Here is a 24,658-nt window from a genome sequence, read left to right as displayed (position 1 = left end):
TATACAGTTTTTGCCATTTTAGTAAGGGAAGCTACTCTCCACACGCTTACTGTCTACGCTAAAATCTAAGATTGCTGTTACGTTCCATAAAAGATCAATTGGTTTATATTTCTTTCAAACAAATAAATTTTGTATAAATTTAATAGTATTTTGATGAAAGAAATATAAAAAAAAAATTTAATTAGATATCTAGTATTATCTTTAACGGAGATCAAACTGTGAACAACAAAATTGACACAAGATGACACGCTAATTGCCGATAATTACTGGCCATTCGATCGTAACAAAAAGTGGATCTTATCTTTGGTTAACAGTTTTAATTGAGAAACTCATGTCATTTTTTCATTCTTGTAGTGGAGTCATGCAAAACCTAGCAGTCATGTGTTTCTCAAAAATCGTGTATCTTCGGCGATTATCGCCTAAAAATTATTGGTTTTGGAAGAAACATGGCCGCTGAAAGGGGTCAAATACGGCGGTTGGGGGAAATTTCAGTTACTGCTGCCTGTGGACGGGAGGTGGCCACTGAATAAAGTGATGAAATAGAGAAAAATCTGCTGGGGGTGTCATCGAACGAGGTGACCGCTGATCGGAGGTGACTGTTAGCACAGTTTAGACTGTATATCAGACTTGATGTGTAGCAACCTACAATATCTTCTAATGGACCAGTTGATGGCTGTTTACAACTTTACGATCAATTTACAACTGAAACATGGACAGTCCTTTCATTCAAAATATTCTTCTCAGGGTTCATGAACTATCTTTTAAAAGGTCTATCATATTTTGTTGGATTCCTAGTTATGTTGGAATGTATGGAAAAGAGGATGCTGATACTGCAGCAAACAAATCTCTCATTACAACAGTCTAAATTGAAATTACCATATACTGATTTTAGACCAAATATCAGCAAATACATTTTAACTAAATGGCAATCATCTTGGAACAATGCTTCGTTTAATAATTTGTTTGTTTGTTTGTTTTGGGTTTAACGCCGTTTTTCAACAGTATTTCAGTCATGTAACGGCGGGCAGTTAACCTAACCAGTGTTCTGAATTCTGTACCAGTACAAACCTGTTCTCCGCAAGTAACTGCCAACTTCCCCACATGAATCAGAGGTGGAGGAAATAGATTGGTTCACAGGGAGAAAGTTGATCTTTTTCGTAGTAAAATAGGTCTTACTCGGTTGACTCATTCTTATCTTTGAACAATGAAGATCAACCTGAATGTGTACCATATTTAACCAATTACTATTAAACATGTCTTAATTGACTGTGTAGACTTCAACTTCGACTCAAGAGTGCAATTCATACTATGATGTTGAATTGTGAAAAGAGTTGTTTGAGCAAACAGACCTGTCGGCAGAATTTTACAATTTTTGAAACAAATAGGCTTATATCATAAAATCTGAACCATATTTGATTTTATTCACAATTTTTACATTTTAATGTTTGCAACTGATTATTTTACACTATATATGTATTATTATACTTTTTAACTTCAATGGTTCATTAATTCAATTTGGTTAAAATCATCCTTTTATATGGGCCTGTTTAGATGTATTTGAATTGTTCCACTTGGCAGAACCTTGGAGCTGCTAGAGCTAAAAAAAACAAAAAAAACAAAAAAAAAAAAACAACAACATCTTATGTTAAATCACTCACTTGATGTTCTTTAAGTTGGTCACAAGCAAGGTCAAAAGTTCATGGTCACATAAGCAACTTATATATCCATCGTGGTCCTCTTGTTCCTGTTGTTTTTTCTACCATTATGTAATTTATAAAGAAAGTTAGTTATTAAAAAAATAGCATCAGAGAACTTAATCAGATCTTTTTATGCAAGACATATGTATTTATTGACTGTTCACAGATCACACTCGTGAATGGTATCCTGGAATGGTTTACGGATATGGTCATTTCCAGAGTTTTGATGGGACAAAATACGATTGTAACACGTTTGGTCAATATTTGCTAACAAGTGTGACACTTGCAACATCACAGGTCCTAGATATACATGTACTGCGGGTAAGTAATTTTTGTATATGTTATTATTTTGTTTGTGTTTTAAATTCCATGAGCATGACAATGTGTTGCATAACAAGTGTGTCTTAGATCATGAGGCATATCAAGAAAGTCATTTTCAGCTGACATCACATGTTCTTTGTTGATGATGCGCAAAAATATTTCAGTAGGTATGCATACAGAAACAAACTAAGATGGAAGTCCTATATAATAACCATAAAACTTAACTGTTCTCCACCCATTTGGCTATGCCCCTCCCAGGCCACATTTAAAAAAAAACGTTTTTGTTTGTTGTCTGAAGCCTTTTTTGTGAAGTTAGGTAGGTAGGTTGACAAATTATTTTAGCATAATATCTCGGTGGCCAGATCCCATCATGGGTTCCGGAGTTATGACCCCTTAAAGGTCCAAAGTTTGCTATTTTTGCTTTGCAGCCATATAGAGACTTCATTTATGGTTTGATTTGAAACAAACTTCCAAAATATCTTCAACAACCATAAATCTTGGAATCCATGACAAATCGGCAGATCCAGTCGTAGGTTCAAGAGTTATTTTTTATCTGATTACCTCCCCTGATTGTAATCAAAATGGATTTATGTCAGTAAGTACTTACAGGACTTATTTGAAATTTCATTATTGTCATTACCGTATTTTCCCGTATTAACGCCCCCGGGGGCGTTACATTTTTGAAAGAGGGGGCGTTTATTTGAGGTAAAAAAAATAAAAAATGAATTTTTTTACAAAACTTAAAAACATCGTTCAAACTAGCTGTAAAGTGTTTCTGTGTTGTTTAATCCCTCCAAAACGTAATTATTTGGCATCCAATTTAATGCAGTGTGTCTTTTATGCATTTAAATACGGTACCTCGTGTATTCCATGTCTGGCTTTTTGACACGCTCGCGACACTACACATTACGTCATGACCCAAACAGCTGTGTACTCTGATAACATTTTCCTTAGTACATGCGGGTAGCTAACAGCACAATACACAATGTCAATGGTTTGACACGCTGCTGTGCCTGCTTTTGAATTAGAAGTTCTTAAAACTGCCGAAGAAAAGGGTATATCGTAAACACATTGCTGCAAGTTTGTTTAAAGTCGGCAGGAAGCGTGTGCGCTAGTGGTGTAAAGACAAATCAAAAATGTTTTTACCGTTTAATATGTACCGTACTTGGTACAAATGTTTTGAACTTACAGCACATGGACTGTTTAAAAGTGTGTTTAATTTTTAATACATTGGACTTTAGTACTGTAAATAACTTATTAGATCTATATGGACTTATAAAAATAAAGGTAGGTGATTTTTCCCGTTCTTGTTGACTTTTTTCCCCTCCAAAATGGGTGGGGGGCCTTAATTAGAGGGGGGGCCTTAATTCGGGAAAATACGGTAGTTGGACTGAGACAATCAGGGTAGATAACTTTAGACTGATTTTATGTCAAATTACCTCCCTTAATTTCAAATTAAAATGGGTATATCTCCATAACTAATGAGGATACTGATCTGAAATTTCACTTATGTCAACAGATGGACAATCAGTGAAGATATATATTGACTGATTTTATGACAAATTATCTCCCTTTATTTTTCATCTAACTGAATACACCTTAGCAGCTTCTAATGAGATTGGTTTGGAATGTTATTTATGTCTTCCCTGGTAAGAAATAGTCATATTAGATAACTCTTGAACATTTATTGATATGAATAAATTACTAATATTTTGTTGTGTAGGCTTGTACTTTGTATATTGTACATGCATATACCAATGCATGATTACCTCCCCTGATTATAATAAAAGTGGATCACAGTAAAAATTTATAGAACTCATTTGAAATTTCATTATTGTCTTCAGTTGGACTGAGGCAATCAGGGTAGATAGTTATGGACTGGTTTATATCAAATTATCTCCCTTTGTTCAAATTGAAATGGGTGTATCTCAGTAACCAAATGAAGATACTGATTTGAAATGTCATTTGTGCCATCAGATGGACTCAGACAATCAGGGTAGATAACTTTTGACTGAATTTATGACAAATTATCTCCCTTTATTTTATGTAAACAAATATATCTCATTGAAATGATATTTTAGCATCAGTTTGATATTTGATACATGTTATTGATGTTTCTCTTTAAAAATTATTCAATTTTGGTAAATAACAAAGATATACAATGAAAATTTCAAAAAGAAAAACTTTAAGGACATTGATCATGATCAGATGAAGTGTATAAGAATAAACATCTTTAAGCCCTCTCAGAAAACTTTATGCAAAACCATATGACAACCAGAATCCTCTGAAAAACCTGACTTTAGACTTGGTCTGTACAGTGTCTAGTGTTCAGTGGTTTTATTGTACATGTTATTTGAATTATTCTGTGTCAGGTATTTTATGATTGATCTATCAAAAAAAAATATATTTATCTTTCAGGTTGGTGGTGCAAATGAGGTCCCTGTTGCTGTTACAAATGCAGTCTCTATATCTATAGGTGGCAGCACAGTTGTTATCCAAGCCAGTGACGATGGATCAGGTGGTTTTGTCTGGCACAACGATGAATCTGTACATGTTGGCAGCGGAATTGAACTTGCCTCAGAAGTTAAATTGTTGCAGAAATCCCCAACCCAGTATGTACTTACGTCATCAACTGACTTTTATGTAAATATAGATATCGAAAAAGGCTATATTAATACATTTGTTAAAGCCAAGGATTCCATTTGTACAACAGCAGTTGGTTTGTTAGGTCAATGTGATACAGACATAACAAATGACTTTATAATGTCAGATGGAAATGTTCTTATTGAAGGTGACACTACACATGCCTTAACTAATGAAAATGTTGCAGGCATGTTTGCTCAGTCATGGAAAATGGAAAATGAAGTATTTTCTAATATCATTCCTGGTTTCACTGGTGAATCTGGAGATACATGTTTAAGAATACAATCTAGTCCATTAGAAAGTATGGAAGTAAACTACTTTACCAAGACAGAACTCACAGTGGATATAATATTTTACTTAGAATTTGAAACAAAGGAGTGTTCCACTCTTTGGTCCTACAAAAACCCAGCTGGTGATATATTCGAAGCTCTGATTTGTGACAAGTATCTTTCATATACAACCTCCAGTCAAGGTTACACCATCTATTCTTTTGACATTGAAATAGATCTTGCCAAATGGTACAAGCTATCTGTTGTCTGGACAAGATCAGATGAGAAACTCTTTTTCTACATAATAGATGAAACACTTGGTGTCATAAGTGATTTTGTATATGCTAGCTCTGTGGTAGATATCCTCAGTCCTGGAGGAATATTCAGGCTAGGTATCACTTACGACTTCCGTTACAGCTTTGATGGATATATTGATGATTTTACTGTTTGGAAATCTTCCTTCTCTTTGAATGAAATTGTCACACGAGCTTTTGAATACACTGTTCTTTCTTCAAATGCTGACATTGCCTATCTGTGGAGATTTAATGAAGGAAATGGATATACTTCAGAGGATTCATCTGAACAACATATACCATTTAGTTGGCAGAGTGATGCCTGGGCAAATATCCATTGGTCAGTTTGTGCTTACAAAATGACATATCCCTCTGCTGAAAATATTAGGGATATTCTCATTTCTGACCCTCCAGTTGAAGATGTTGAAATCTATGAATCATTAATTAACTCAATTCCTGGTATTGACAGTCTAACAGAATCATCAAAATATATGTACTTAGAAGAATGGTTAATGAGTAAGGCTATAACTGGCGATGCAGAAAGTAGAAATGAAATTCTGACTCCAATTAGTGACACTATAGAGCCAAATCGAACTGCAGAAGATTACCCTACAAGAGAACTATGCAATTCATATGAAGGGTCTAACTGGTATGGTAAAAATTGTGATATATATTGTGTTTTTGGAGCTGGAGACTTTAACACACAAGATGATCAGTGTTACTGTAAACAAGGTTATTACGGGAACAGCTGTGAACACCAGTGCACTTATGCCCGAGGAGAATCTTGTGGTGGAGGATCATGTGATACATTTACTGGTACATGCACATGTTCTTCAGAGAAGTTTGATCCTTCAAATGGATGTCGGACGTGTGCTAGTGGATGGATTGGGGAGGATTGCTCATCTGTAGCAGCAGTAATACCAAATTATTTGTCTGTTTACATAGCCATGTGCTTTGGTCAAGGTAGCTGCAACATGTTTGATGGCCAGGCCTACAAATTAAAAACTCCAGGACAGTATCTCCTGTTCAACAAACTATCTGAATCACTGTCAGTGTATGTTCGCATGAGGCCTTGTGCACATTGTAAAGTTTGTATTCAGCAGGTTTGGATTAATATGGAATCTGATGACTTTACAGTTAAAGTTCCACTAACAGAAGACAATCCAATTATTTTAGAACACAGTGGTGTCAGTGTCACTATACTTAGTCTTGAAACTTACAACATTAATTCAGATGCATCCATTACCTGGCTGGACAAAGTTACTCTGCAGTTTGTTCATGGCACTGTTACAGTTGATATTTCTTATATTGCTAGCTCTCCATACCTTTCAGTCAGTGTAAAGACAACATGTTCAGCCAATGATCAGACAGGCCTCCTTGGCAACTGCAACCAAGATGTAAATGACGACTTTCTTAACAGCTTGGGAATTGCTGTTCCATACAGTGAAATAAGTGATCAGATTATTGATGAAGAATTTTCTACCAATTTTGTTAATGATCCTTTGGGAGAAAATCATTTTATTTACAGTTACCCTGATTTAAGTATTGAAGAACCAGAAAATATGATGCAAGGTTACAGTCTATTCTTCAATGGTAGCTGGGCAATGTCAGGCAGAGTACCAACACATTCCTTTTATGAAGATCAAAGTTTCAATGTATCTCTGGAAGTTAAGATGCAGTTATTTTCAGGAACAGGTCTAATCTTGGGTTACTACGAAGCAAATTCAGATAACCAGTTCAGTCTCTATTTGAAATCTTCAAACTTAGAGATATTCCTGTATGGAACAACATATGTTATAGACTATGCTCTGTCCAAGAATGTATGGTATCATGTTATTGTAACATGTGATGTTTCAAACAGAATGATAGCATTGTTCTTATACTCAGATAAATTACTTCAATATTCAAACACGTTTTCAGTAGATCAGCTCACCTTTCCAGCATCTGGTAATTTCTTCCTAGGAGGCTGGACAATAGACCCTCCAATGACATTTGATCCTTTCTATGGCCTTATAGGACAACTTAGGGTTTGGAACATATATCTAGATAGTCAGAAAATATACCAGCTGGTAAATGATGCCGACATTAAAGGTGTGGTTGGCTTAGCCTTGGATTACCAATTTACTGAAGGCTATGGATTTGTGACTGAAGATTCTGAGCATAACATTGGAATGACAATGTCAGACGTTGGTAACCAAGTTGCTTGGATAGTATCTGATAAACCTGGCAGGACTATCAGTGGCGACAAATGTTCTAGTACTGTTGATGAGGATAGAATTGCAGAATGTGAAAAAATGTTTTCAACTAATTCAGTTTTATCAGCCTGCAGTGATCTAGGCACTGACTTTTCTACATTCTATGTAGGTGCATGTAAGAATGACGACAGCTATGTGCCAGCTCTGGTTGCATACATCGAAATATGCGAAACCATTGTAGAGCCAGCAACAAATCCGATTGATGATCTTTGTCTTGACCACAAAGCTGAACATTATGACAGTTTTTGTGGACATTTCTGTATGCAAGGCACGCCAACAGACAAAGGTTGTGAATGTGATGAAGGGTTCTGGGACTGGAACTGTGCAAAAGAGTGTCCAAATCGTGTTGGTCTGAGCAACAAGCCATGCTTTGCTCAAGGTTCATGTGATGTTACAAGTGGTATTTGTATTTGCTACCCAGGTTTTAATCCAAGTCAAGACTGCAGAAATTGTACTGCACCATTTACTGGAGAACTCTGTGATAAGTTTGATCTTATCTTGCCAGATCCACCAAGTGGAAGCAATGATACTGATAATGGTGGTAACAGTGACAATAGTACAGACAGTGGCAGTGGATCAGGTACAGATACTGGTAGTGGTAGTAACGGTACTGATGGCAGCAGTGGTGACTCTTCTGAACCTGTTAAATCAACATGTCAGATATTTGGCTCTGTAAAAGTTAAAATGTTCTCTGGAGAATCTTACAGAATTTTAACTTCTAATGAATGGTTTCTGCTGAAGCCACTCAATGCCAGTTTTCCAGAAATGAAATTTCGAACAGTACAGTGTGGAAAAAATATTTGTGTGAGATCCCTGCTAATAACATTTGAATCAGAGTCAATACTTGTTGACGGCACTGGTAATAAGTCAGACAGAATAAAAGTGAATGGAAATAATAATCCTTATTCATCAGAGTATTTCAAATATCTTGAAAAATCAGATAGTATTGTGGTTCTTAGAAGGAAAAAGTCGAAAATGGATTACTTTGTCAATGTGCGTTTGAAGTTCAAAAGTAAGGGCTACCTAGCAGTTTTTATCAAAACAGACTGTGCTGATTGCTCTGACAAGTCTGTTTGTTCCCAAAATTCATCAGATTTAGACTTGTATAACCCCACAGATACAGCAACCTTCGCTGACATTCTAGTTCCTGAATCCGAAAAGACTCTTCAAGATGGTGTTATAGAGCCTAATACTATCTCTGGGTATAGCTTAAAATTTGAATCTGGCTCTGATAGCAGTATTTCGAAACCAGATGGGGATTCCACTTCAAATGGTAGCAGCATTATTGTGCCAGCAAGTGGGGATAAGTTTACTTCTATATCAACAGGAATATTGAAAAATGTATTCTCGCCAGACCAACAAAATACCATAAAGCTTAGTTTAAAACCAGATGATTATAGTTCAGGTGGAATTTTTCAATATGTTGGACAATCAACATTTGTGGTTTTTCTTGATAACAACACAATTAAGGTTCAAGCAGATTCAAAAATAATTGATACTGGTATAGTAGTCCTTGCAAATGAATGGACAGATATTGAAATGACATTTGAAAATGTAGGAGAAACAGTGACTTTAGATGTTATTCCACATGTGACCCTTTCCAAGGAAACAAAAACATTTACTGTGTCAAAGGATTGTTTCACAGATACTGGGCAAATAGTTTTAGGTAAACCCAAAGGATCCTTCCAACCGAGCTTAGGGATACCTACTGATGGATCGTTTTCAGGAGAAATGGATGATGTTGTGGTTAACTCTGGTGACAGTGAAGAGCCTGTATTTGAATTATCATTTGATGAAGGTGAAGGAACAAACATAATTGACAGCTCACCTGGAGGGAATAACCTAAACATCTATGACCCTTATGATGAAGGAACTGTAGGTTTTTCAATATCAACTAAACCTGCCCCTGAAATTGAAACAGACATAAATGCTAGATTTAATGATGAAATCTCATATGCAAATGCAGTTGAAACATGTAAGCAAATGTTCAACAATAGTGAAATTAAATCAATTTGTGTCGATTTAGGCAGTTCAAGTGATACAGTTTTTGAAACCAGTTGCATTGAAGATATTGCAAGAAATGAAAATGATTTGTTGGTCGCAAAAGATTCAGTTGAATCTTATTTATCTCTCTGTTATTATCAACTTACTGAAATTGAAGAGGATGAAGAAATACAAGAAGACCCAATACGGTTCTTATGTCATGAAGATTTTGTTGGTGTGGGGTTTGTTGGTGTGAATTGTGAGATAAGATGTGTGCATCCTGACCCTGATGGTGATGGCCTTACCTGCACCTGTCAGAAAGGGTACTGGGGTTCTGCATGTGAGCATGAATGCCCTGGAGGAGAAGCAAACATTTGTTCTGGCCATGGGTTCTGTAATTCTACCTCAGGTGAATGTACATGCAGCTCAAACTTCAAAGGGAATAATTGTTCTGAGTGTGGCACAGGATGGTATGGCATTGATTGTAATGTAAAGGTTCAAGATACTTTATTTAGTTCAAAGACATATTCTGCTTTTATAGCAAGTAACAGTCATTTGAAAACATTGGATGGAGCTTATGTACAATTTAATAATAAAGATAAGCCCTGTGATTTGTACTCTGATGGTACCGTACAAATAGAAGCTCAGTTTGGTCCATCTGACAAGTATTCAAGCGCAGTTAAAGCTGTTGCAGTTGATGTAGGTGGTGAAACAGTAACAATTTCACCACTGGACTATGGAACAGTAAAGCTGAATGGAGTGGAATTATCTCTTGGTTCAGTAGACCTTCCATCTGATTACAAGATAGAGAAACAGAGTTTAACAGAAATTCTCATTACAGGCCCAGATAACTTTCAGATGAAATGTTCAGTTTCTGCAGGAGATAGTGTTGATGTTCATATGTCAGTTGATAAAGCAGGATGCAATCAAGCCAGTGGTATATTTGGAAAATGTTCAGCTGGTGATGTAGATGAATGTGATACTGGAGATAAAACATGCATAATAACAAACGTAGGGGTGGTAGATGCTGTCAAGAATCACAACATAAACAAAAATGAATTAGATGAGTACTTTGCTGATATAAGCAAAACTTACGATGACAGTGCTTTTGCAGTAGATGGAGAAAAACAGATGACTGCTGGTACTTCTGTGCAATTGTCCTCTGGAGGGTATATTTCTCTCCCTACATTAGATGAAGATGTGATTAATGAAAATACAAAAGAGATATCGGTTGAGCTAAGAGTGAAATTTGACAATAAGAATGATGGGACAATTCTTAGTATTGCAAACACCAATACAACAATTGGTATAGTTGTAAAAAATGAAAAGTATTCAATACAGTTTGGAGAGGAAATTTACCCTACCTCTATTCCAGTTACAGAGGGAAAATGGACTAATCTTGGTTTTTCCTTTAATGAGACTTCAGGAGAAATACTTTTCCATGAGATACACGAAACTAGTTACGGACAGTACAAGTTAATAAACATTTCCAAAGAAATAGAAGAGTTTGGTTCTCCAATAGTGGAAGGGAGCACTGCAGTTATAGGCAAATGGCAGAATGTTACAACTTTGTTAAAAACGTCTGGACCTGGTACAGCAACTGAAACACTAGACTTCACAGTTGATAGGACTATAGTATATCAAGGTGTAAATACAATTGCAGACTTCGAAAATCACTTTGGGCAAAATTACGAAAAATTGGAATCAACAATAGATTCACTATCCCTAGACTCTTTTGAGAATGGAGGTTTAACATCTGACCCTTCAACTGAAAAGTTGCTTGTTCTATGTATGAATTTTGATGAAGGTGGTGGAAACCAAGTAGCTGATTCAGTAAATGGCAAAGCAGGAATGATAAGTTTCCAAGGCAATCATGAATGGAAAGAAAGTGACCCCCCAATAACAGATTTGAGCATAGCTGATCAAAGTAGCTATTCATTGATTCCAAATGATGTTGACTCTAAAATTATGTGTGATAGGATAATAGAGACTTTAAGATCTCAATGCTCTCATCTGGTTGATCTTTTAGAATTTTTGTACACAGCATGTTTGAATGATGGTCTTCAGTCAGGTACCCCAGATAATACAATTGATATAGCAAAGGTTGCTGCAGATGAATGCATGAGGATTGCAGGCTTACCTGAAAGCCCCATAAATATTTTATGCAATGAATTTGGTAATAGAAAATATTCAAAATACGGTGGTGAAGATTGCTCAGAAAAGTGTACATTCGGGGAGTTTGAAAATGGTGTCTGTAAATGTGCTTATGGCTACTATGGCTCAGAATGTCAGTTTGAGTGTCCTGGTGGTCATTTGACACCTTGTAGCAATCATGGTGAATGTGATGCTACCACTGGTACATGTACATGCCATTTTGCATGGAGTGGTAATGCAATTTGTAGTATTTGCCAGGAAGACTGGTCGGGTGATACTTGCAACATTCAGAAAACAGACCCTACAGCAGACATAGATGACATTGGTGAGGATGTTGATTACATTGATGGATCTGAATCGTTTAATGGAACAACCCCTACAGTAATAGATGACAATAAAGGAATGAGATGCAGAGTGAAGGGGAAAAATGGGAAGATAAGAATGTTTAGGAAAGCTTCAAAGAAACTTAAAAATACCTTTGATAAAGCTGTTCTACTGGAAATAGAAAATCTTCGCATATTGGTAAGCTTTTAGCTCATTAGCTCACCTGTGCACAAAGTGCTCTAGATGATTATTGTGACTACTCACCGTCCTTCCATTCTAAGTCTGTGCACACAGTCCTGGAAATCTCTGACACGATTCAGAGGAAGTTAATGAAACTTAGCAGGTATGTTGCTTGAATGGTTCTCTTCCAAAATTTGGTTTCATGCAGAACTGATGTTGCCATGACAGTGGAATAGAAAAACTTAGGTCAAGAATGTTCAGCTTAATTTTATTTTTTATTAAACATGACCACCAGAAAGCATGTTATGTTGCAACTTGACACAAATGTTCACCACACTGAGACGACATGCAGAGCACATATTTTGGATTTCTCGCATCAAGGTCACACTTGGGGGTCAAAGGTCATATCAGTTTATTTCGTGTCCACTCTGTAACTCTTGAACTGCTTGAAAGATTTCAAAGAAACTTTGCACAAATGTTCACCACACCGAGACAATGTGCAGAGCGCATGTTTCGGATGACTCACTTAAAGGTCAAGTGTGACACATTTGGGGGTCAAAGGTCATATATGGCTTTGCTTTGTGTATATTGCTCTGCATTGCAGTGCTCTTGTTTTTATTTGGCAGATCCCTTTTTTGTTCACTTAAAATAAATAATTTTGAATTACTTCCCTTTTATTTTACTATAAGTAGCTTATTTTGAAACAGTTTTATTATTGGCTGTAGGGAAAAACCGAGACCACTTTCCTGTGGTACAACATGGATGGTACCTCCAATTTTTAGGTGTATTTTGACATACCTGTACCTGGTAAGGGTTTTTTCGTGGACTTAGAAATTATTTTGGAATTTCTTTCCATTGTTGTTCCTGTCTTTAGGGCTTTAACAGTCAAGTTCTTTAGATTTTGCTCCCATTCTCTGATGTAACCCTTCGGGTGTATATTGCCCCGCTTGGCAGAGCTCTTGTTACAGATTATTATAATTTGTCAAAAAATGTCTGTCGCAGTTAGTATTTATCATTATACGCCACTAACGAAGTTTGGGGAGGGGGTATGTAGGAGTTAGTCTGTCAGTCCGTTGGTTTTCATGGTTTCTGGACATAAACTCATGAAAGTCTTGACAGATTTAAATAATTTTTGGTACATATATGTAACATCATAAAATACGGGTAAAGTTTGACTTTGAGGTCAGTAGGTCAAAGGTCAAGGTCTCAATGACCCAGAACAGTTAAACAGTGTCCAGATGATAACTTGAGAACGCTTGGGCCTAAGATCATAAATCTTGGTACACAGGTGTAACATAATAAAATACAGGTCAATTTTGACTGAGATTTGTAGATCTAAGGTCAAGATCATAATGACCCGGAACAGTTAAATGGTTTCCAGACAATAACTTGAGAATGCATGGGCCTAGGATCATAAATTTTGGTACACAGGTGTAACATCATCAGTTACAAATAAAGATCATCTTTGAGGTCAGTAGGTCAAAGATCAAGGTCACAAGGACCCGGTGTAACAGCCCAGTTTTTCCCCCAGTCAGTTCTTTCCCCGGGGAAAAAACTGACTAGTCAATTCTTTCCCCCGGGGAAAAAACTGACTAGTCAGCTTCTTCCCCCCCTAGTCAGTTTTTTCCCCCCTTGGAATTAGTTTTCTGATAGGGGAAGAAACTGACTAGTTAGTCAGATTTTTCACTGGGGAAAAAAATGACTAGTCAGTTCTTTCCCCCTAGTCAAGTTTTCCCTTCAAGTAGTGGATTCTTTCAGTATTGTTATTTGGGATACAAGTGTCTATTCATTTTCCATTTAAATTTCAGATGAAACAGGTGTTGTTTTTCATTTGAATAAACCTATAATGTTTCTTTTTTTTTGTAACTTTAAACAATGTTTTTTTTTTTTGTCAAATCAAATTTTTTAACTTCTGTTTGATTGCCATTACTATTTAATATCTGTCAGGTGCGGGAAAGAAATTGACTGGTCAGTACTTTCCCCCTTGCATATACTTGACCTATCAGGTGGGGGAAAAAATTAACCAGTCAGTTCTTTTCCCCCAAGCCAGTACTTGACCTATCAGGTGGGGGAAGAAATTGGCTGGTCGGTTCTTTCCCCCCTAGCCAGCACTTGACCTGTCAGGTGGGGAGAAGAAATTGACCAGTCAGTTCTTTCCCCCCTAGCATATACTTGACCTATCAGGTGGGGGAAGAAATTGACTAGTCAGTTCTTTCCCCCCTAGCATATACTTGACCTATCAGGTGGGGGAAGAAATTGACCAGTCAGTTCTTTCTCCACTAGCCAGTACTTGACCTGTTGGGTGGGGAGAAGAAATTGACCGGTCAGTTCTTTCCCCCCTTGCATAGCCTTGACCTATCAGGTGAGGGAAGAAATTGACTAGTCAGTTCTTTCCCCCCCAGCATATACTTGACCTATCAGGTGGGGGAAAAAATTGACCAGTCAGTTCTTTCTCCCCTAGCATTATACTTGAACTATCAGGTGGGGGAAGAAATTGGCTGGTCAGTTCTTTCTCCCCAGCCAGTACTTGACCTGTCGGATGGGGAGAAGAAATTGACCAGTCAGTTCTTTCCCCCCTAGCATATATTTGACCTATCAGGTGGGGGAAGAAATTGACCGGTCAGTTCTTTCCCCCCTTGCATCAACTTGACCTATCAGGTGGGGGAAGAAATTGACTAGTCAGTTCTTTCCCCCCTAGCATATAGGTGGGGGAAGAAACTGACTAGTCAGTTCTTTCCCCCCAAGCCAGTACTTGACCTGTCAGGTAAGGGAAGAAATTGGCCGGTCAGTTCTTTCCCCCCAGCCAGTACTTGACCTGTCGGATGGGGAGAAGAAATTGACTAGTCAGTTCTTTCCCCCCTAGCATAATTATACTTGACCTATCAGGTGGGGAAAAAAATTGACCGGTCAGTTCTTTCCCCCCCTAGCATATACTTGACCTGTCAGGTGGGGGAAGAAATTGACTAGTCAGTAATCTTTCCCCCCTAGCCATTACTTGCTCTGTTAGGTCGGGGAAGAAATTGACCGGTCAGTTCTTTCCCCAACCTAACAGAGCAAGTACTGGCTTAGGGGGGGAAATGAATGACTGGTCAATTTCTTCCCCCACCTGACAGGTCAAGTTTATGATGGGGGGGGGGGGGAAAGAACTGACCGGTCAATTTCTTCTCCCCACCCGACAGGTCAAATATATGCTAGGGGGGAAAGAACTGACTGGTCAATTTCTTCTCCCCACACCACAGGTAAGGTACTAGCTAGGGGGGGAAAGAACTGACTAGTCAATTTCTTCCCCCATCTGACAGGTCAAGAACTGGCTAGGGGGGAAAGAACTGACCGGTCAATTTCTTCCCCCACCTGACAAAGCAAGTACTGGCTAGTGGGGAAAGAACTGACTGGTCAATTTCTTCCCCCACCTGACAGGTCAAGTATATGCTAGCGGGGTAAATAACTAACTTGTCATTTTTTTCTCCCTCCTGATAGGTCAAGTATTGGCTAGGGGGGAAAGAACTGACTGGTCAGATTCATTTCCCCACCCGACAGGTCAAGTACTGGCTAGGGGGGAAAGAACTGACCCGTCAATTTCTTCCCCCACCTAACAGAGCAAGTACAGGCTAGGTGGAAAAGAACTGACTGGTCAATTTACTTCCCCCACCTTACTGGTCAAGTACTGGCTATGTGGGAAAAGAACTGACCACCCGACAGGTCAAATATATGCTAGGGGGGAAAGAACTGACTGGTCAATTTCTTCTCCCCACACCATAGGTCAGGTACTAGATAGGGGGGAAAGAACTGACCAGTCAATTTCTTCCCCCCCTAACAGGTCAAGTACTTGCTGGGGGGAAAGAACTGACCCGTCAATTTCTTCCCCCACCTAACAGAGCAAGTACAGGCTAGGTGGAAAAGAACTGACTGGTCAATTTCCTTCCCCCACCTTACTGGTCAAGTACTGGCTACGTGGGAAAAGAACTGACCAGCAGTAATTTCCTTACCTTGGAAGAAATTGAAAAGAGGATTTTAAAAGGCAAATAAAAAAATACAACAGAAATTAAAATAAGTTTATTTAAAAACATTTCTTTAATTTACACAAAATATGAAACATATTTCTTATTTTATATGAAATTTAAATGAAAACCGACTATCGGAAATAAAAAACAGGCTGGTTAAGAATAACCAAGAATAACCAGTTCCAATTCACTAACACGGGAAATAATTGACTAGCCAGGAAAATTGATGAGGGGGGAAAGAATTGACTAGTTAGTTTTTTCCCCCCATAAGAATGATCAAGAGTAACCAGTTGCGATTGGGGGGGGGGAAATTGACTAAGGGGGGAAAGAACTGACCAGTCAGTTTCTTCCCCGGGGAAAAAACTGACTAGTCAATTCTTTCCCCCGGGGAAGAAACTAACTAGTCAGTTTTTTCCCCGGGGAAAAAACTGACTGGGGAAAAAGCTGACCGTTACACCGGAACAGTTAAACCATTTCCGGATGTTGAGCTAACATCACCCGCTCATATCTATTTAGTAGAAACTTTTAAAATATTCCTGTCAGAAAACACTATTTCAAAATAATTTCACAGACATTTTCCATGCATAACCATCTACCAAAACTGTTCAAGTAAGCAGTGTAGAGCAGGTGAGCAATCTTTGGGCCATCATGGTAGCCTTGTACAATAGTTGTATTGCTGTTGAGATGAGATCACAGAAAATTAAATGGAAACTTATGAAATATTCATTAGTGCCAGGAAAATGCTTAAAGAAAATTAAGTTGATATTTCACAGGTATGCTGATTAAATATCCATTATCAAGTACATGAAACACCAGCCCTGTGCTTTAATGTATAAAGTATTTTATTGAAGACTGTTAATGACAGAATTAATTGAGTCACCCTCATACAAAGTGAGAACTTCAAAAATTATTCTTTTTTGAAATGGTTTGTTTAAATATAAAGTAATTTCATAGTGTTAATTTGATTGCTTTCAACAATGTTAACATTAATTATATTTTATTAAAACCAACCTCAGAGGTTATTTTTAATTGCAGTGGAAATTTCAATTGTAATGCCCCCATTGGAGAAGTTGGCGCATGTAGCTTTGCACATGTAGGTTATGTCGGTCCGACTGTTTGAAAGATGAAGGGTTTCCTCCCAATAACTTCAGAACAACTTGACCCTGTATATTCAAACTTGATAGCATGATTGGGCTTATAAAGTTAATGATGCCCATTGCTTTTGTGGTCAATAGGTAAAGGTCACAGAGACCTGAACATTAAAAACTATTCCTTCAAGATAGCTTGAGAACCACTTGACCCAGAACATTTAAAGTTGATAGTGTGATTGGGCTAATGAAGTAGTTAATCCATTAGTAAGTCAAAGGTGAAGGTAAGTAGGACCTAAACATTGAAAACTATTTTTCTGCATGGTGTCTTTAGAACCACTTGACCAAACAAACAAACTTTGAAGTATGATTTGGGTTATGAAGTAAATGACCCTTGTTGTTTTGGGGGTCATTTAATCAAAGTTCAAGGTCACAGGGGCCTAAACATTGAAAATGGTTTCTGCTCAATAACTTGACCTTGAAGCTTAAAAGTTGATAGCTCTGTTGAGATTATAAAGTAGATTATTATATTTCCAGAGACATATTGTTTTTTTGCCTTTGCTATCTGTCTGTCCGTCCATCTGCATTAAGCTTGTCTGGTTTTACAGGTCAAACTGCTGGCCGGAATGATCAGTAACAAGCCTAGTTGTGCATATTGCCAGCATGTTCTGATTCACTGCACAAAATGGCCTTCACAGCCTAACAGAAAAATCTTGCCCAGCTTTCACAGGTCAAATTGCTGGCCAGATTTCGACGAAACGTCACAGGAGTGATCAATACCAAGCCCAGTTGTGCATATCGCAGACATGTTCCACTTCGCTTCACAAAATGGCTGCCAGAGCTAAAGTAAAATTCTTGTCTGGCTTTCACAGGTAAAACTGTTGGCTGGATTTCAATGAAACTTCACAGGAGTGATCAGTACCAGGCCTTCAGTTTCACTGCAAAAAATGGCCACCAGAACTGTCAAATGTCAAGAACACAGGGACCTGAAATTTGAAAACTATTTCTGCATGATAACTGAGAAGCACTTGATGCAGAACCTTCAAACATGACAGAATGATTAGGCTTATGAAGTAGATGATCCCAAATGTTTTTTGAGGGTCAGAATGTCAAAGCTGAAGGTCACAGGGTGCCTGAACCTTGAACATACCACTCAGTAGCTTGAAAACCATTTGACCCTATACATCATACCATAATTGGTCTTATTAAGTAGATAGCCCCTGTTTTCAAGTCAATAGGTCAAAGGTCACAGGGACCTGAACATTGATAACTATTTCTGGATGATAACTTAAGAAGTATATAACCCACCCTTTCACTTCAAACTTGAAGGATGACTGGGCTTAAATTGAAGATGACCCTTATTAATCCCCCACCAACCCACCAAAAAAGTGTTTCTTGTTTCATGTTTTTGAAGTTCTCTTGTTTTGTCAGAAACTGCTTGCCTTTTAAAATAATTTCACACAAATTTTATTGAATTAATGGTTAGCCCCACATTTTTAGAAACATTTTTTAAAAAAACACCAAATTATGGAAAGAAACGGATTGAACAGAATAAAAACATATTACTCTTCAAAACATTTGTTAATTTACTGATATATACAGCAAATGCCGGAAAAGGACTGCATAAAGGGGCCACACTTTTAGGCTGTCCAACACCTTTAAAAACTTGCCAAGAAATGTTAGATGTCTTCGTTTAATATTGTCCTAGTGCTGAAATTCAACAAAACTTGGTTGAACATAAGTTTTCAGCGATTGTTTATCTTTACTTCATTTCAAATGGTTTTCATTTTCGAAGAAAGACAACTTTTGCAGAATATTTTAAGTATCCAGCTGTACCTACAGTACAGCAGAACATATAATGGACAGGTACATTGTTGGTAAAGATGTTGATTGTTTTGTTACCTTCAGGCAACATTATGATATTTTTGTAGGTCTTAGTAGTCATATCATGAAATGAGCCGCGCCATGAGAAAACCAACATAGTGGCTTTGCGGTCAGCATGGATCCAGACCAGCCTGCGTATCCACGCAGTCTGGTCAGGATCCATGCTGTTTGCTTTCAAAGCCTATTACAGTAAGAGAAACAGTTAGCGAACAGCATGGATCCTGACCAGACTGCGCAGATGCGCAGGCTGGTCTGGATCCATGCTGGTCGCAAAGCCACTATGTTGGTTTTCTCATGGTGCGGCTCATATATCAAATACATTGTAATTACAAAAGGGGTGATAAATCATTATGTCTCCCCCAGGAGACATATTGTTTTTGCCCTGTCCGTCCATCCGTCCGTCCGTACGTCACACTTCATTTCCGAGCAATAACTGGAGAACCATTTGACCTAGAACCTTCAAACTTCATAGGGTTGTAGGGCTGCTGGAGTAGACGACCCCTATTGTTTTTGGGGTCACTCCATCAAAGGTTAAGGTCACAGGGGCCCGAACATTGGAAACCATTTCCGATCAATAACTAGAGAACCACTTGACCCAGAATATTGAAACTTCATAGGATGATTGGTCATAAAGAGTAGATGACCCCTATCGATTTTGGGGTCACTTCATCAAAGGTCAAGGTCACAGGGGCCTGAACACGGAAAACCATTTCCGATCAATAACTAGAGAACCACTTGACCCAGAATGTTGAAACTTCATAGGATGATTGTACATGCAAAGTAGATGACCCCTATCGATTTTGGGGTCACTTTATTAAAGGTCAAGGTCACAGGGGCCCGAACATTGAAAACCATTTCCGGTCAGTAACTTGAGAACCACTTGACCCAGAATGTTGAAACTTCATAGGATGATTGGTCATGAAGAGTAGATGACCCCTATTGATTTTCGGGTCACTCTGTCCAAGGTCAAGGTCACAGGGGCCTGAACATTGAAAACCATTTCCGATCAATAACTAGAGAACCACTTGACCCAGAATGTTGAAACTTCATAGGATGATTGTACATGCAAAGTAGATGACCCCTATTGATTTTGGGGTCACTCCATTAAGGGTCAAGGTCACAGGGGCCTGAACATTGAAAACCATTTCCGGTCAGTAACTTGAGAACCACTTGACCCAGAATGTTGAAACTTCATAGGATGATTGGTCATAAAGAGTAGATGACCCCTATCGATTTTGGGGTCACTCCATCAAAGGTCAAGGTCACAGGGGCCTGAACATGGAAAACCATTTCCGATCAATAACTAGAGAACCACTTGACCCAGAATGTTGAAACTTCATAGGATGATTGTACATGCAAAGTAGATGACCCTTATTGATTTTGGGGTCACTCCATTAAAGGTCAAGGTCACAGGGGCCTGAACATTGAAAACCATTTCCGGTCAGTAACTTAAGAACCACTTGACCCAGAATGTTGAAACTTAATAGGATGATTGGACATGCAGAGTACATGACACCTAACGATTTTGGGGTCACTCTGTGAAAGGTGAAGGTCACAGGGGCCTGAACATTGAAAACCATTTCCAATCAATAAATTGAGAACCTCTCGACCCAGAATGTTGAAACTTCATAGGATGATTGGTCATGCAGAGTAGATGACCCCTAACAATTTTAGGGTCACTCTGTTAAAGGTCAAGGCCACAGGGGCCTGAACATGGAAAACCATTTCCAATCAATAAATTGAGAACCTCTCGACCCAGAATGCTGAAACTTCATAGGATGATTGTTCATGTAGAGTAAATGACCCCTATTGTTTTTGGGATCACTCTGTTAAAGGTCAAGGTCACAGGGGCCTGAACATTGATAACCAGTTCCGATCAATAACTTGAGAACCACTTGACCCAGAATGTTGAAACTTCATAGGATGATTGAACATGCAGAGTAGATGACCCGTATACATTTTGGGGTCAGTCTATTAAAGGTCAAGGTCACAGTGGCCTGTTCATGTAAAATCATTTTTTGGAAATAACTTGAGAACCACTTGACCTACAATGTTGAAACTTAATAGGATGATTGGACATGCAGAGTAGATGACCCCTATGTATTTTGAGGTCACTTGATCAAAGGTCAAGGTCACAGGAGCCTGAACAGTGACTTGAGAACCACTAGGCCAAGAGTGTTGAAATTTAGCGGGATGACTGGACATGCCAAGTAGATGATCCCTATTGCAGCTAACCATCAGTGTCTCTTTGACTTTCGCTCCTGAACCCTATTGACTTCTTGCCTATAGGACTTTGCATTGGGGGAGACATGCGCTTTTTTACAAAAGCATTTTCTAGTTTTATTTGTATTGTGTTATGTAGAATCAGTCCATCAATTCATCAGTCATTCAAAAATTATAGACTGTTCAGATTCATGGGGCTGTATTCTTAGTAAGTAGAAAGTACAGCAACCATAGCACTTTTTGAGTCGATTTTAGTCCATACAAATTATTACTTAGAAATTAAGGCTACATTTCTTATATCCAGTATATGACGGGGGTTCCTGTTGTCAAAGTTTTGATATTTACTTTGTGTGGATAACTTTCAGGTTCGACAAAATAGGATCAGATTCAAGAAAAATGGTAAGAAGAAAAAGCGGTTTGCTATTGACAGAGTTTTTATAACTCACAAAAGTAATTACATCAATTTTGAAATAGTTCGAAACAGTAAAACAAAGCATGGAAATCGCAAATACAAAGCTTATATTGATGGAGTAAAATGGAACAACAACAATGCGGCTGAGAGCTACAGAATTGGAGAAATGCGGATAAGGAAAAAGAATGCAAAAAAAGTGATTATAACGATCAGGGAGATCGGCTTTAGAATGGCTGTTATAAGAGGAAATATTTTCTTCAGACTTAATATCAGATTGTTATCAAGCTTATGGGAGAATAGAGGTCTTTGTAACTATGTCCCGGACTCAATTAGCAACTTAATCACAGATGAATACAACGTGTACACTGAGACTAAACAAGTTGATGGCCAGGCTGGAACTTATGTAAGTAATAATTTTTAAAGTAGTACTGCAGTTTTAAATTTAGATTAAAAAAAGATGAGCACAAGGGCCATAAATCCTGTTTACTTGTGGCAGTCTAAATGAAACTTGCAGGACGGCATTTTCCTATAGCAGTTAACATTTTGAACATAATTTATTTAGATAATTCAAACAATGTCTTTGATATGGCTCCAACAACAGACAGAAAAGTTGGCAAAGACAAAACAGAATTCCTCTGCCTTCTGTGGTAATGTGTAAAAATAAAAATGACAATTTGGTACATTTAAGTTAGTCAATCTGATTTTGGGTATGTAATCGATATGTTCAAAACTTTAATGACAGGCTATAGTTTCTTTTTATGTCCACTGAGTATTTTAAATTTTCACTGGAGGTAATAGCAGAAATATTGACTGCTACAGGAAAATTTGGTCCTGTAATTTAGATTGGTTGAATAAGGAAAGATTTACTGGTCTGTATATTATCAGAAACTTCTTAGCCATATGCTTTAAAACTTCATGCATATCTCTAGTATCATGAGATACTATGGCCATATCATGTTGAAAACACTGGTTCTCGTTGGACCTCACAGAGTTACATAATTGTAGCTTTTATTTTGTGACAATAACACCTCTTTTCAAGTTAGAAGCTTTGGATAGTTTTTGATATAAAGCAGCTTCTCAGAAACTTCTTTGCCAAATATAGCATCACATAATGACCTCATAGGACAGGTTACATAATTCTAACTTTAATTTTGTCAAAATTATGCACCATGTTAACAAAATTTGGTTTGGCATTTTTCACAAAGACAGTATAGGGAAATGCTTACAGACCATCCAAATTTGGCAACACAAGTTGTCTAAACTGGATGAGTAACATAGCTCTAGGTATCATTTTGTCAAAATTTTGCCCATTTTTAACAGAAATTCTGCGAAAATGTGGCATATTAGCAGGAGATTTCTGAAGAATTACTTAACTGAAGGATTTAAAACTCATCACAGGTCTTCCGCATTTCGAGATGATCTCAAAAGTTGTGTTTTATTAATCCCCTGCCGTGGCGGAGGGATTATAGGAATGGTCTGCGTCCATCCGTCCGTCCTTCCGTCCGTAACAAAATCGTGTCCGGTCCATATCTCCTAAACCCCTTGAAGGATTTTCATGAAACTTGGGTCAAATGATCACCTCATCAAGACGATGTGCAGAACCCATGAGTCAGCCTTGTTGGTTCAAGGTCAAGGTCACAACTCAAAGTCAAAGGTTTGAGCCTGCCATTTTGTGTCCACTCTATATCTCATAAACCCCTTGAAGGAATTTTATAAAACTTGGGTCAAATGATCACCACATCAAGACGATGTGCAGAACCCATGGGTCAGCCTTGTCGGCTCAAGGTCAAGGTCACAACTCAAGGTCAAAGGTTTGAGCCTTCCATTTTGTGTCCGCTCTATATTTCCTAAACCCCTTGAAGGAATTTTATCAAACTTGGGTCAAATGATCACCTCATCAAGACGATGTGCAGAACCCATGAGTCAGTCATGCCGGCTCAAGCTCAAGGTCACAACTTAGGGTCAAAAGTTTGAGCCTTCCATTTTGTATCCGCTCTATATCTCCTAAACTCCTTGAAGGATTTTCATCAAACTTGGGTCAAACGATCACCTCATCAAGGCAATGTGCAGAACTTATGAGTCAGCCATGTTGGCTCAAGGTCAAGGTCACAACTGAAGGTCAAAGGTTTGAGCCTTCCATTTCGTGTCCGCTAAACCCCTTAAAGGAATTTTATAAAACTTGGGTAAAATGATTACCTCATCAGAACGATGTGCAGAAATTATGAGTCAACCATGCCAGCTCAAGGTCAAGGTCACAACTAAGGGTCTAAGGTTTGAGCCTTCCATTTTGTGTCCACTCTGTATCTCCTAAACCCCTTGAAGGATTTTCATCAAACTTGGGTCAAATGATCACCTCATCAAGAACTCATGAGTCAGCCATGTCAACTCAAGGTCAAGGTCACAACTGAAGGTCAAAGGTTTCAGCTCTGTATCTCCTAAACCCCTTGAAGGATTTTCATGAAACTTGGGTCAAATGATCACCTCATCAAGACGTTGTGCAGAATTCATGAGTCAGCCATGTCAGTTCAAGGTCAAGGTCACAGCTAAAATCAAAGCTTTACCCTTTCACTATCCATAGCTGTGGTGGGGGATTTAGCTGTCCTTCAGACTGCCTTGTAACTATAGCTTACTCTTTTTATGCCCCCCTTCAAAAAAGGAGAGGTATATTGTTTTGCAGATGTCTGTCGGTCGGTATGTAGACCAATCCGTTTCTGGATGAAAACTCAAGAACGCTTGGGCCCAGGATCATGAAAGTTGATAGGGAGGTTGGTCATCACCAGCAAATGACCTCTATTGATTTTGAGATCAGTATATCTAAGGTCAAGGTCACAGTGACCTAGAACATTTAAACTGTTTCCGGATGATAACTCAAGAACCCTTGGGCCTAGGATCATGAAAGTTGATAGTGAGGTTGATCATGACCAGCAGATG

At 38.1% G+C, this 24,658-nt stretch overlaps 1 protein-coding gene across 1 annotated transcript in view; it reads left to right on the top strand.

The window, feature by feature from the left end:
• Positions 1-24,658, top strand: part of LOC123528909 (uncharacterized) — a 213,751-nt gene that overhangs the window by 155,372 nt on the left and 33,721 nt on the right. The window contains exons 51-53 of the mRNA XM_053521503.1: positions 1,864-2,018; positions 4,437-12,137; positions 21,681-22,130. Of these exons, the coding sequence (XP_053377478.1) occupies positions 1,864-2,018; positions 4,437-12,137; positions 21,681-22,130 (8,306 nt within the window). The remainder of the gene's footprint in view (positions 1-1,863; positions 2,019-4,436; positions 12,138-21,680; positions 22,131-24,658) is intronic.

Source organism: Mercenaria mercenaria, chromosome 13 (genome assembly GCF_021730395.1).
Source record: "Mercenaria mercenaria strain notata chromosome 13, MADL_Memer_1, whole genome shotgun sequence".
Lineage (NCBI taxonomy): Eukaryota > Metazoa > Mollusca > Bivalvia > Venerida > Veneridae > Mercenaria > Mercenaria mercenaria.
This window is presented reverse-complemented; position numbering and strand designations above follow the sequence as displayed.